Source organism: Staurois parvus, unplaced genomic scaffold, assembly GCF_062004578.1.
Source record: "Staurois parvus isolate SC_StPar_1 unplaced genomic scaffold, SC_StPar_1.0 ptg000574l, whole genome shotgun sequence".
Lineage (NCBI taxonomy): Eukaryota > Metazoa > Chordata > Amphibia > Anura > Ranidae > Staurois > Staurois parvus.
Genome location: NW_028318370.1, coordinates 3,689,098 through 3,704,055, shown reverse-complemented (window position 1 = coordinate 3,704,055; position 14,958 = coordinate 3,689,098). Strand labels below are relative to the sequence as shown.

The following is a 14,958-nucleotide window of genomic DNA, read 5'->3' as shown; positions in this document are numbered from 1 at the left end:
TTTTACATTTTTTTTTTATATTATTATTTATGTTTTGTTTTTTTTCTTTAACATACTGTCACCCTAGCAATACTATAGTGACTGTACTAATTGTGGGGGATGATGAAGATTTTTTTTTTTTTTTATACGGATTGCTTTTACACCCATAAAGGCTGTAAAAGCAATCATTTCTCCTTCTCTCAGGCTGTAGTCCTGCAGCCATTGAGAAATAGTGTGAGAGCTTTGATTGGTCACAGCTGGTCACATGGTACAAGGCTGTTGTGAATAGCCTTGTACCATGTGACCTCGGTGATCATTCACAGATTTCACTAGTGGTAAGCAATGATGTCAGGAAGTGACATCTTGCTTACTACTATTCATGTGCTCACTGATTGGCCAATCAGTGACCACATGATCGGGACCTCACACAGAGGTCCCGTATAGTGATCGGTGTTAAGCTGTGTCCGGAGGGCACAGCGGGCACTGGATCGCGGTGCTGTGCGCTCCCAGGGAGCGCGCACAGGCAGTGAATGCAGAGGCCATTTATAAACGGCCACCAGCTCCTGCACTGCTCCCGTCTAGCTGTTTATGTACATGGGCCAGACGGGAAGTGGTTAATACTTCTCTTGCTGTGCAACTTTTATTTTGTAGGACTTTTTGCTACCCTGAGTTACTATAAACATCCTTTTTTACAGGGTGCTTGTAATTGAATTATTTTACCCTAGTGATAGAGTTGAGAGAAAACAGGTGGCGCACACACCTAGTGCATTATCCAAGGTTTATTGTAGGAATTAAACTGTCAGTGCGGAGAACACCTTGCCCGCCATTGTGGCCATTGTCATTTTTCTATGCTTTTTAGATACATGCTTCGTCTGTGAGTATGTTTTTATGATTTAATTCCTACAATAAACCTTGGATAATGCACTAGGTGTGTGCGCCACCTGTTTTTTCTCTATCCAGTGGCTGATTTCCCCGTCTGAGGAGGGCTGCACCCCTGGAACATTTCCTTTTGGTTGTCGCTGTCCTGGTACCCTTGGCTTCCCTTTTGGCTGTGCATATCCTGAGGCGCTGGAGAGTACATACGCTATCTAGTGATAGGGTTACTTTACAGGATTTGCATTATTGTGGCTATATTAGATGTTTGGCCACCTCTGACATACAACAAGCGAGATTAACGACATTCTTAGGATACTTTCACTGCCGGGAGCTGAAGATGTGACACTCTTTATCATCCCCCAGAATCCACCAGGGCGGCTGTGCACTTCTCCCTTCTGAAACATGTTCCTTCGCACCGTTGCTATCCTATAAAGACATAACATTCTCATACAAATGTAAATTGACAACCCCTGTTATAGTGATTCTATGGTGTCCAAAGAAGTCTACCGAGTATCGTCTGCAGGTACACTGGCCACACATCCACCCTCTGCATCATTTTGGAAAACTAACCTTCCTAAAAATGTTGAGTGTCTTCTGATTACATTCCATCACAAAAAAAGGTGTGTATAGTCTTACAGTTCCTTTTTTTATAAAGCAGCCACAGTTTCAGTAGAAAAAAATGACGCTGCCAGCATAATGTAAAAAAAGACCCTTGCTCTGTGTGTGGAAACAGTGGTCTCTGCCCCTAGTGAATATTGGCCAATCAGTGATCACATGATCAGGATCTCACAAAGGTCCCGTACAGCAATCGGTGTTCCAGAAGATACAGCGGGCACCGGATCGTGGTGCCGCGCGCTCCCAGGGAGCGCGCACAGGCGGGGAGCGGGGAGGACATTTATAAACGGTCACCTGCTCCTACAATGCTCCCGTCCGGCCGGACAGGAAGTGGTTAAAAAAAAAAGACAGTTTTTTGGCATGACCAGTCATACTATTAATATTAATGCTAAAATTTCACGATTTCTGTCAGGGTATACAAACTTTTGAGCACAACCGTATAACAATATGTGAACACCTGACCATCACACCTCTATGAGCTTGACATCCCATTCCAAAACCCTGGATGTTAATATGGAGTTAGCCTTCCTTTGTGGCTATAACAGATTCCACTCTTCTAGGAAGACTTTCCACAAGATTTTGGAGTGTGAAGATTTGTGTCCATTCAATTTGTGAAGTCAGGTAGTTATTGTGGATGGTCCACAATCGGAATTCTAATTCATCCCAAAGTGCTCAGTAGGGTTGAGGTCTGGGCTCCATGCAACCCATTGGAGTTCCTCTACATCAAACTCATCAAACCATGTCTTTATGGAGCTGGGTGTGCACACGGGCACAGTCATGCTGGAGCAGAAAAGGACCTTCCTCAAACCACAAGGTTGGAAAAGTACAATTGTTCACAAAGTTTTTGTATGTTGTAGTATTACCAGGACCCTTCAATGGAAACACCTGAACTCAATCATTTCCAGAGATGTTGATATACTTTTGGCTATATAGGTAGGTGTGAAGGTCAGGTGTCCACAATCCTTGAGCTGTATAGTGTATAAAAAAAAAAAAAATCACCACTTTAGGGTGGACTGACCCTTTAAATAGCGTCACATTGTGGGAAACGGGAACTAAGATTTGGCAAACTGCCCAAAAACTATAAAACCAACTTGAAGTAAATGAGATAAACATTGCAGGGAAAATGGAAATGAAATGTATAATTCCATCTAATGAATTAATCATGGAAAAGGGAAGCAGAGAACAGTGAGATCGCATTATGAGGGAAACTATTGATAAAGTGGATTATTAATAGCAGCAGCTTAGTAAATGACATGGCAGGTAGGACAGGCACAGAGCCAACACTGCTCGCTGGATTCAATCAGGCCTCATTCAGATGTGTGGCCAGGGGGTGGTACAAGCAGGTAGTTGAGCAACCCCCACCCTCACCCCAACTACCCATGTAAGCAAAGATATGCAGTTGTTCAGGCCTGTACACATGCTGCAGCAAACATTAAACGTATGTCGCACTCAGCGAATAGTACTGATGCTGAATGTGACCCATTGAGGTTGATGGGGCTACTCTGCAACAGCGTGCAATGCACACAGGTTCACCTTTTTTTTCGGTTAAAACATTCGATGAGGAGATGACATATTGCCTCCTCAAAGCCTGTCAACTGCCCTCTGAAAAGCGATAGCCTCATAGCTGTATATCTGCAGTGTGAGATCTAAGGCAGTGGTGCCTCTGACTTCTAGTCTCGGGAGATTTGCATTTAGATTTGATGGTGTCACTATTGTGCTGCTCACTGTTCTCCTTGCTGGAAGCTGTGACATGAGGAAGCAAAGTCCTGCTTCTACCAAAATGGCTGCCTCCACTCAGAGACATACTGCAGAACAGAGCCGGATCTGGGGGGGGGGGTGCTTGGGTGAGCTATGCCCCCCCCCAGATTTTAGTTGTGCCCCACCAAAGGCAAAGTTATCTGTGTGGGGAGGAGGAGCTCTGATATCTGTGCCCAGGCTGTGTGCAGTGCAGGGATAGAAGGAGCTTCACTGAGTGCCCTGCCAGCAGTGACCCCTGTCCTCTGCCCTGTCAACAGTGACTCCTGTCCTCTGCCCTGCCACTTGTGACCTCTGTACTCCCAGTTGTGACCCCTGCCCTCTTCCCTGCTGACCCCTGTCCTCTGCCCTGCCAACAGTGACTCCTGTCCTCTGCCCTGCCACTTGCGACCTCTGTACTCCCAGTTGTGACCCCTGCCCTCTTCCCTGCTGACCCTTGTCCTCTGCCCTGCCAACAGTGACTCCTGTCCTCTGCCCTGCCACTTGTGACCTCTGTACTCCCAGTTGTGACCCCTGCCCTCTTCCCTGCTGACCCCTGTTCTCTGCCCTGCCAACAGCGACTCCTGTCCTCTGCCCTGCCACTTGTGACCTCTGTACTCCTAGTTGTGACTCCTGCCCTCTTCCCTGCTGACCCTTGTCCTCTGCCCTGCCAACAGCGACTCCTGTCCTCTGCCCTGCCACTTGTGACCTCTGTACTCCCAGTTGTGACCCCTGCCCTCTTCCCTGCTGACCCCTGTTCTCTGCCCTGCCAACAGCGACTCCTGTCCTCTGCCCTGCCACTTGTGACCTCTGTACTCCCAGTTGTGACTCCTGCCCTCTTCCCTGCTGACCCTTGTCCTCTGCCCTGCCAACAGCGACTCCTGTCCTCTGCCCTGCCACTTGTGACCTCTGTACTCCCAGTTGTGACCCCTGCCCTCTTCCCTGCTGACCCCTGTCCTCTGCCCTGCCAACAGCGACTCCTGTCCTCTGCCCTGCCACTTGTGACCTCTGTACCCCCAGTTGTGACCCCTGCCCTCTTCCCTGCTGACCCCTGTCCTCTGCCCTGCCAACAGTGACTCCTGTTCTCTGCCCTGCCACTTGTGACCTCTGTACCCCCAGTTGTTACCCCTCTCCTCTTCCCTGCTGACCCCTGTCCTCAGCTCTGCTGACCCCTCTACACTGCCCTGCTGACCCCTCTACAATATCCTGCTGATCTCCCATTTTTTGCCTCCCAGACATTTTTTTTTGCGCTCCCATATCAGACAGGCTAGATCCAGCCCTACTGCAAAACAAGGCATGGTAAGTCAGTAACAGAAAAAAAATCAGCTACAGGGAGACCACCGACAGCTTACAGTGTTCAGGTGTAAGAACAGCCAAAAGTTTTTACTTTGATTTTCCTAAAGTGAAGAAGAGGCAAAAACAAGATTCTAGCATTGGATAGAGTAGGTAATAACTAAGGCCCATGTTCTCGTTTTTTTTTTCCTGTATCCATCTCAACAGCAAGATACCCTTTCCCTTCCTGTCCTACAGACAACGTAGGGAGTAACAGATCTCCCCAAAACAAGAGGATACTGTATCCCTTACACTTAGCTGTCACCAGAACAAGATTTTCCTTCATCTGCTGTTTGTGTGACAAATGAAACATTTTTAAATATCCATCACCTTCTCTCCCAGAGTCAATGGTAACCTGGGTCACAGTGAGGGTGAATCCACCCAGAGTGACACATACACAGAAGTAAATACCTTGTGTAAGTGAACCAAAAGGAACTCCATACAATTGTCTTCTAGAATCCAAAAAGTTCTTTATTCCTGTCACAATATAACAACAGGAAAGCAAAAGGCGGGCTACGCGTTTCGGAGGTCCTTGGCCATTCACAAAGCATTCGGTGCTGGAGCAAACACTTGATATTATATTTCAAAATACTTTCAAATCATTCTTAGGCTGTTTTCAAACTGTGATGTCCCAGGACGGATCAGTGTACAGAGTTCCATAGGATTAGAAGGTCACACATTTATCTTCCGCTTTTTTAACACAAAAGCGGAAGATAAATGTGTGACCATCCAATCCTATGGAACGCTTTACACTTATCCGTCGTGGGTCCGCTGCGTTTAGTAAAATCCAGATTGCTGTATTTTTGGTGCAGGTTTCCTATGGTAAAAAAAAACAAAAAAAACCACACCAACCCACTGAAATGCATAGAAAACAAGGCGAGAACACGCCTGCATTGTTTTTGATGCGGTTTTTGAGTCACGTGTAAGGCCAGGTTCATATCTGTGTGGGTGGTGCTGCTGCTGCGGATCCACACGAAAATCTGTGCAGCCGCACCACCCGCACAGAGAAATGCGGACCCGCGGGCGGGTGCCATTAGTTCTAATGGCACGCCGCCCACACTGGAAAACGTTCTGGGAACTGAGGTTCCCGTGTGGGCTGCGTTTTTTGAAAGAAGTGCAGGGACTTCTTCCCTGCGTGTCCCGGGGCATGGGAGTCCATTCAAATGAATGGGCTCTCGTGCCCGCACGGCCGCATATATGTGAACCGGGGCTAAAATGCACCACACAGTAAAAACACATGGCGAAAATACATATGGGTTTTTAGCGTGTTTTTGCTACGGACCCTTGTGAAAGTAGCCTTAAAGTGAAATCACTGTAAACCCTGATGGGCGGGCAGGTGGGGGGGGTCGTGGATTCCGAAACGCTCTGGCACCTTTTGCTTTCCTGTTGCTTTTTTTGGACTCTCAACACAATTGTAATGGTGCACTTTTTGCTTCACTTATATGCAGCTTTCTGAATTTGGGCGACCCCTTTGTCTTGAAGGGTCCTCTGAGTTGTGGAGGACCACGCCTCAGGCTTAACCCAATATTCTTTATTGACGGTTATGGATTTGACTCCAGCACCCACTTCTTAGCAGTAAACATCCAGCAGAGGTTCTAAACCAGGGTTGCTCCAGAGGCCACTAGGGGTTCCTTATCCACTTCATGTCCGGACACTTTTACCCCCTTCCTGTCCAGGCCAATTTTCAGCTTTCAGCGCTATCACACTTTGAATGACAATTGCGTGGTCATACAACACTGTACACATGTGAATTTTTTAGCATTTTTTTGAGACAGATAAAACTTTATTTTTCACCGCTGGGATTTTTTTTTTTTTTTTTCCTATATAAATGAAAATGTCCAAAAATTTTGAAAAAAAGTGTTTTTCTTATAGAATATTGCAAATAAATAATCTTTCTTCATAAATCTTGGCCAAAATGTATTCAGTTATCTTTTTCGGAAAAAAATCGGTTAATAACCAAAAATTATAAGTTAAAAATTTTTTTTTACATTTTTATTTTTGTTTTATATTATTATTTATGTTTTTTTTTAACATACTGTCACCCTAGCAGTACAGTGTCACCATTGTGACACTGTACTACTTGTGGGGGGTGATGAATATTTTTTTTTTTTTTTACACTGATTGCTTTTACACCCATAAAGGCTGTAAAAGCAATAGTTTCTCCTTTTCTCTGTCTGCATTCTTGTAGCCATTGAGAAATACTGAGTGAGCTTTGATTGGTCACAGCTTGTCACATGGTACAAGGCTGTTGTGAATAGCCTTGTACCATGTGACCTCTGTGGTCATTCACAGATTTCACTAGTAGTAAGAAATGATGTCAGAAGTGACATCTTGCTTACTACTCTTCATGTGATCACTGATTGGCCAATCAGTGATCACATGATCGGGACCTCACACAGAGGTCACGTACATGCTGGATAGCGGTGTCGCGCGCTCCCAGGGAGTGCGCACTGTCCAAAGTGGAGGGCGCCATTAATGAACGGCAACCCGCGCCTGCACTGCCACCATCCGGCCGTTTATATACATGGGGCGGATGGGAAGTGCTTAAGTATTGAGCAACTTTTGCCTCTCTAAGTTCCCACTGACACCATTGGTCTTTTTAGCTCTCTGTAAGGGGGGAATTCTTCCCACTGACCACTAGTGTAAGGAGCATTCCTCCCACTGACCATCACACTAATGTATCATGATTTCTGTAGATATGGTCATTTTTAACACGGGTTCCCTGAGACCGGAAAGTTCTTTCAAGGGTTCCTGTGTGTTAAAAAGGTTGAGAAAGGCTGTTTTAACTCTCACATTCTATCCCAAACTAAAAAACGTTTTGGCTTCACATACACTTTAAAGACGGCCATACACGGGTCGAATTCTGAAAGAATTTTCTTGCAAAAATATTTTCTAAGAATTTTTGTTCGAATTTCGCACCTTTAGTGGGTCACAGAAATGGCTGATTTTCATGTGACCATCAAATTTGATTGATCGGGCATGTTGGAAATTTTTTGAAAAACAAACGAATTTCAAATCAGTGATGGGAAATATAAAGCTGTGACCTGGAAACAAAAGAAAATTCTTGGCCATGAAAATTCTTTTCTGTAGCAACATGAGGAGAAATTGAAGGCTTGGTTGGTTGATTTTCGAAATCAATGGTGGCACCATCAATTACAAAATGCAGAAAATTTCCGATTTTCTAAAGAAAATTAATTCTGAATTGGACCCGTGTATGGCCTGCATAAGACTTCTTCAGCAAGGGTGGTTATACTCCCAGCCCTCATCTTCTGCAAGGATGAACGGTGCCCTCCTCTGCACAGCTGTGGAACTGCAGGCTCTCTCTCTGCCCCTCCTCCCATCAGGATTTACTTCTGTTAAACTGTTCACGTATAAAGATTTCGGACTATCAAAAGTCAACTGTTCTTTAAGATATGGATCTATAAGACATAACAACTGTTATGCAATAAAAGTAAAATTTATCAAAAAGGTTTTCTCTTTCTTTAAATAATATGTCCTAAGAGTTCCTTCTAGAAGGTTGGAGCCTGTAAATTTGGTGAGAACACTTATCTTTCTCCCTCTTACTCATTCTCTGACAGATAAGATATTAATGGTAACCTTTGCAAAGGAGATATCAGTATCTCAAACTCCAGTACCAAAGTTCAAACAGGACCCTACAATGGAATGGACTACAGCAAACGGAAGAACACCATTAGTCCTGATGCACACGGGACGTTTTTACAGCGCCTGTTTTTGGCTTTGGACCTTTTTTTCTGCAGCCAATTAACTCCCCAGCATGTTATCCTATGTGCCCATGCACACACAGGCTGTAATCAACGTTTTTTTGGCTGGGATGTTTTTTGGCTGGGAAAAAAACCCCAAAACTAGTGGGTTTCTAGAGGAGTTTGTCAGCTGTAAAAACGTTGAAACGCCTGTAAAATGCAAAAACGGCCATTCTTTAGCGTTATTAAAGTGACATTTTAAAAAAATAATAATTTTATGGAAAAGGAAAATGATTACTGCTTATCCAGTTTTTGTTTGGGATGCTCTTGTTTCTATATGCCCTACATGTAACCAAATCATTTTATTGATTTTCAGCTCTGTTGACTTTGTTATCTTTGTTGACATACTTCATACTTCTGCAGAGTCATTTCCCATTGTCCTTTACAGTCCTATTGTCTCAGATTACAGCACTGGGTGCAAAACAGGAAGTGACACAATGTCCTGCTGAGTCTTTTCCCATTGTCCTTTACAGCCCTATTGTCTCAGATTACAGCACTTCCTGTAAAACAGGAAGTGACACGTGTGCTGCTGAGTCATTTCCCATTGTTCTTTACAGTCCTATTGTCTCAGATTACAGCACTGTCTGGAAAACAGGAAGTGACACCTCATCCTGCCAAGTCATTTCCCATTGTCCTTTGCAGTCCTATTGTTACAGATTACAGCACTGTGTGGAAAACAGGAAGTGACACTGTCCTGCTCAACTATTTCCCATTGTCCTTTGCAGTCCTATTGTCTCAGATTAGCACACTGGGTGCAAAACAGAAAGTGACACCCTGTCCTGCTGAGTCATTTCCCATTGTCCTTTGCAGTCCTATTGTCTCAGATTACAGCACTGGGTGCAAAACAGGAAGTGACACCCTGTCCTGCTGAGTCATTTCCCATTGTCCTTTGCAGTCCTATTATCTCAGATTAGAGCACTATGTGCAATACAGGAAATGATACCATGTCCTGCTGAGCTATTGAAGCTTCTCTATATGCTCTTTTGCTGTTTCTGCTCTCAAAATTGTGGCGATGATGCATTCTGGGAAAGTGGGATGCAACAAATAGCAAAGTGAGATGTTTCAGCTAAAAAACGCTAAAGCAGAAAAATGCCAAAAAATGCATATAAACGCTATGCAAAAAACGCTGAAAAATGCTGAAAAACTAGTGTTTTTAACGCGGCTCTTATCAGCAGTGTGAGGAGACGTCAAGTGTACATGAGGACTTAGACCGCACTTTACATATTTATAATAAACCCTGTCATATTCCTGTGGTCCTGAGCATGTATTTGGCATTATTTCAGTGTTTACCATAAAGTACATAACAATGTCACATTCACAATAATTACAAGACTGTGCCTTTAAGGCTTTTTTGTATTAAAGCGGAGTTCCGCTCACCCTGTCAAAAAATAAAAGTCAGCAGCTACAAAAACTGTAGCTGCTGACTTTTAAAAAACAGTCACTTACATGTTCCTCGGTCCCGTGTTGTGTCCCCCGCAGCTCATTTCACTGGCTGTCCTGTATTATAGGAGGCCGGCATCTTCAGTGTGGGCACCCGGCTGTGATAGCTTGCGGCTTCACAGCCAGGTACCCACTGAGCATGCGCGAGTAGCGCTGCGCTTCATGAAGGGATCTGTAGTCTTCTGGGACCTGTCACGTGTCCCACAAGACTACAGGGAGGGTGAGAGGACACCCTCTTGCTTCCGATTGCCTAGGCCAGGGGTAGGCAACCTGAGAACCGCAGGACTACAAGTTCCATCATGCCCCTGCAAGTCATAGCTGTGGCTGTCAGTTTTGTAATCTTTGTAATGCCTCATGGGAAATGTAGTTCCAAAACAGCTAGAGAGCCGCAGGTTGCCTACCCCTGGCCTAGGAGATCAGACCGGAAGTGGGAGCGGGTACCTGTCAAAGACTGATCCTTTCCTCTCTGTCTCTCCTCTTGTTGAAATGACCACCTGATACAGACTGAACCGTAGTCACATGCACATGCTCAGTTCGATGTGTATTGCTAAAAAGGTGTTTTTTTTTTTTCGGGAGAGTGCATGTGATCAGCACAGGGCCAATCAGCATTGTCCAGACAGAGGGTCAGGACTTTCACCTCCTCCTAGAGCAGAAAGAAAACTCCTACAATCTTTAACCAGTGCTCTGCTGAAGTCACAAGACTGCTCTAATTGCTGATGAGAAAAGGTATTTAGCAGTTTATATTTACTAAAATAATTGCATTTCCATGTTGTGTACTGTGGGAGACCTGATATAGTGAATGCAGGGTCCGGGGAGACCAGATATAGTGAATGCAGGGTCCGGGGAGACCAGATATAGTGAATGCAGGGTCCGGGGAGACCGGATATAGTGAATGCAGGGTCCGGGGAGACCAGATATAGTGAATGCAGGGTCCGGGGAGACCGGATATAGTGAATGCGGGGTCCGGGGAGACCGGATATAGTGAATGCAGGGTCCGGGGGGCACCGCATATAGTGAATGCAGGGTCCGGGGAGACCGGATATAGTGAATGCAGGGTCCAGGGAGACCAGATATAGTGAATGCAGGGTCCAGGGAGACCAGATATAGTGAATTCTGGGTCCGGGGAGACCAGATATAGTGAACGCAGGGTCCAGGGGAGACCAGATATAGTGAATGCGGGGTCCTGGGAGACCAGATATAGTAAATGCGGGGTCCGGGGACACCAGATATAGTAAATGCGGGGTCCGGGGAGACAAGATATAGTAAATGTGGGGTCCGGGGAGACCAGATATAGTGAATACAGGGTCCAGGGGAGAGCACATATAGTGAATGCAGGGTCCGGGGAGACCAGATATAGTGAATGCAGGGTCCAGGGAAATCAGATATAGTGAATGCAGGGTCCGGGAAGACCGGATATAGTGAATGCAGGATCTGGGGAGACCGGATATAATAAATGCAGGGTCCGGGGAGACCAGATATAGTGAATGCAGGGTCCGGGGAGACCGGATATAGTGAATGCAGGGTCCGGGGAAACCAAATATAGTGAATGCAGGGTCCGGGGAAACCGGATATAGTGAATGCAGGGTCCGGGGAAACCGGATATAGTGAATGCAGGGTCCGGGGAGACCGGATATAGTGAATGCAGGGACCGGGGAGACCGGATATAGTGAATGCAGGGTCCGGGGAGACCGGATATAGTGAATGCAGGGTCCGGGGAGACCGGATATAGTGAATGCAGGGTCCGGGGAGACCGGATATAGTGAATGCAGGGTCCGGGGAGACCGGATATAGTGAATGCAGGGTCCTGGGAGACCGGATATAGTGAATGCAGGATCCGGGGAGACAAGATATAGTGAATGCAGGGTCCTGGGAGACCGGATATAGTGAATGCAGGGTCCGGGGAAACCGGATATAGTGAATGCAGGGTCCGGGGAAACCGGATATAGTGAATGCAGGGTCCGGGGAAACCGGATATAGTGAATGCAGGGTCCGGGGAGACCGGATATAGTGAATGCAGGGTCCGGGGAGACCGGATATAGTGAATGCAGGGTCCGGGGAGACCGGATATAGTGAATGCAGGGTCCGGGGAGACCGGATATAGTGAATGCAGGGTCCGGGGAGACCGGATATAGTGAATGCAGGGTCCGGGGAGACCGGATATAGTGAATGCAGGGTCCGGGGAGACCGGATATAGTGAATGCAGGGCCCGAGGAGATGGAATATAGTGAATGCAGGGTCCGGGGAGACCAGATATAGTGAATGCGGGGTCCGGGGAGACCAGATATAGTGAATGCAGGGTCTGGGGAGACCAGATATAGTGAATGCAGGGTCCGGGGAGACGGGATATAGTGAATGCAGGGTCAGGGGAGACCGGATATAGTGAATGCAGGGTCCGGGGAGAACGGATATAGTGAATGCAGGGTCCGGGGAGACCGGATATAGTGAATGCAGGATCCGGGGAGACAAGATATAGTGAATGCAGGGTCCTGGGAGACCGGATATAGTGAATGCAGGGTCCTGGGAGACCAGATATAGTGAATGCAGGGTCCGGGAGACTGGATATAGTGAATGCTTTCATGACCCCTTCTATGTCAAGGCTAGAGCTCACAAATCAGTAGGGAGCATGTGACTTGCTGATAGGATAGGTATAGGTCTGATTCAGGAGGAGGTCGTACTGGACCTCTGCAGATTTTTCCTGACCCTTATTGGAAGCAGTGACCTCTCTTGTAAACACTTGATTTCTTTGTGGTGAACACTGGAATAACTCCATACTGGAGTTTGAGACACAGATATCTCTATTGCAAAGGTTACCAAAACATCTTTATCAAAGGAGAAAAAAACTGTAAGACTTTGTACACCTTGTGTTTGATGCCCCTGAGATAGATTTAGCTGATTTAAAGTGATTCCAAAGACTGAAGGTTTTTTACCGTCACGCATAAAAAAACCTTCTGTGTGCAGCAGCCCCTTTAATACTTCTCTGAGTCTGATCTCAATCCAGCGATGTGTACAAAAGCAATGGCTCTCCCGTGTCTGCCTCATTTGTTCAGAACCAGCAGCAGGAGCCATTGGCCCCCACAGCTGTCAATCACAGCTAGTGAGAAGGGAGCAGGAGGAGGGGCCAAGCCCCGCTTTATGTGTCTTATGGACGCACAGAGCTGGCTGAGGAGAGAGCACACACAAGTGACCCCTGAGCAGAGGAGTGGAACCAAGAGCGCCGGAAGGCGATACCTGAAGAAAGAGGAGGATCACGGCTGCTCTGTGCAAAACCATTGCACAGAGCAGATAAGAATGACATGTTTGTTATTAAAAATAAAAATTACCTTTATGATCACTTTATCTGCAAGTTCAGTTGGGGTTTAAAAAAAACATGTGCCGAGAAAAACACTGTTTGTGTGATGTCATTGCTGAAGTCCTCTTCTAAAAAGACTTTCTGCTTGGCTGTCATGTAAGTCCTCCGGCTGCAACCCACATGGAGGAAAAATGTATTTTAAATATATTTTATTAAAATATTCTTCCCAACTATATTGGCATATATTTGAAATAATAAAATGTTGCCCTTATTCAATATATATATACACAGTGGGGATCGAAAGTTTGGGCACCCCAGCTAAACATTTGTATTAATGTAAGGGCATAAAGAAGCCAAGGAAAGATGGAAAAATCTCCAAAAGGCATCACATTACAGATTAGACATTCTTATAATGTCAACAAAAGTTAGATTTTATTTCCATCATTTACACTTTCAAAATAACAGAAAACAAAAAAATGGCGTCTGCAAAAGTTTGGGCACCCTGCAGAGTTATTATCTTGTACTGCCCCCTTTGGCAAGTATCACAGCTTGTAAACGCTTTTTGTAGCCAGCCAAGAGTCTTTCAATTCTTCTTTGAGGTATCTTTGCCCATTCTTCCTTACAAAAGTCTTCCAGTTCTTTGAGATTTCTGGGCTGTCTGTCACGCACTGCTCTTTTAAGGTCTATCCATAGACTTTCAATTATGTTGAGGTCAGGAGATTGTGAAGGCCATGGCAAAACCTTCAGTTTACGCCTCTTGATGTAATCCCCCGTGGATTTCGAGGTGTGTTTAGGATCATTATCCATTTGTAGAAGCCATCCTCTCTTTAACTTCAGCTTTTTCACAGATGGCATCAAGTTACCATCCAAAATTTGCTGAAATTTTATTGAATCCATTTTTCCTTCTACTCGTGAGATGTTCCCTGTGCCACTGGCTGCAACACAACCCCAAAGCATGATTGATCCAACCCCATGCTTAACAGTTGGACAGAGGGTCTTTTCATTAAATTCTGTGCCCCTTCTTCTCCAAACGTACCTTTGCTCATTCCGGCCAAAAAGTTCAATTTTAACCTCATCGGTCCACAGAACTTGTTTCCAAAATGCATCAGGCTTGTCTATTTGTTCATTTGCAAAGTTCAAACGATGATTTTTGTGGTGAGGACGTAGAAGAGGTTTTCTTCTGATGACTCTTCCATGAAGACCATATTTGTACAAGTATCTCTTTATAGTGGAATAGTGACCACAACTCCAGTGTCTGCCAGATCTTTCTGGAGGGATCGTGCAGTCAAACGTGGGTTTTGAATTGTTTTTCCCACAATCCTGCAAGCTGTTCTGTCTGATATTTTTCTTGGTCTTCCAGATGTTGCTTTAACTTCCACTGTTCCTGATGACTGCCGTTTCTTAATTACATTCCGAACAGAGGATATTGACATCTGAAAACGCTTTGCTATCTTCTTATAGCCTTCTCCAGCTTTGTGAGCGTCAACTATTTTCAGTTTCAGTTTTCTAGACAACTGCTTAGAAGAACCCATGGTGCTGATTGTTGGGGCAAGGTCAGATGAGTCTGGGCATTTAAAACCTTTGAGATTGACATCATCTGGTCTTCCCAGACGATGATTGAGAACAATCCATGACACTGGCAGGTCTCAGCTTTGCAAAAGGGGCAGTGCATGCTATAAATTCTGCAGGGTGCCCAAACTTTTGCAGACGCCATTTTTTTGTTTTCTGTTATTTTGAAAGTGTAAATGATGGAAATAAAATCTAACTTTTGTTGACATTATAAGAATGTCTAATCTGTAATTTGATGCCTTTTGGAGATTTTTCCATCTTTCCTTGGCTTCTTTATGCCCATTAATACAAATTTTTAGCTGGGGTGCCCAAACGTTCGATCCCCACTGTATATATAAAATATATTGCATGTTGAAATGCGTA

General features: G+C 45.2%; 1 protein-coding gene across 2 annotated transcripts in view; it reads right to left on the bottom strand.

The window, feature by feature from the left end:
• The window catches only part of GPHRB (golgi pH regulator B), an 85,215-nt gene that overhangs the window by 41,540 nt on the left and 28,717 nt on the right, over positions 1-14,958 (bottom strand). For both annotated transcript variants that reach the window (XM_089691918.1, XM_089691919.1), the window contains exon 9: positions 1,172-1,281. In XM_089691918.1, the coding sequence (XP_089548044.1) occupies positions 1,172-1,281 (110 nt within the window). The remainder of the gene's footprint in view (positions 1-1,171; positions 1,282-14,958) is intronic.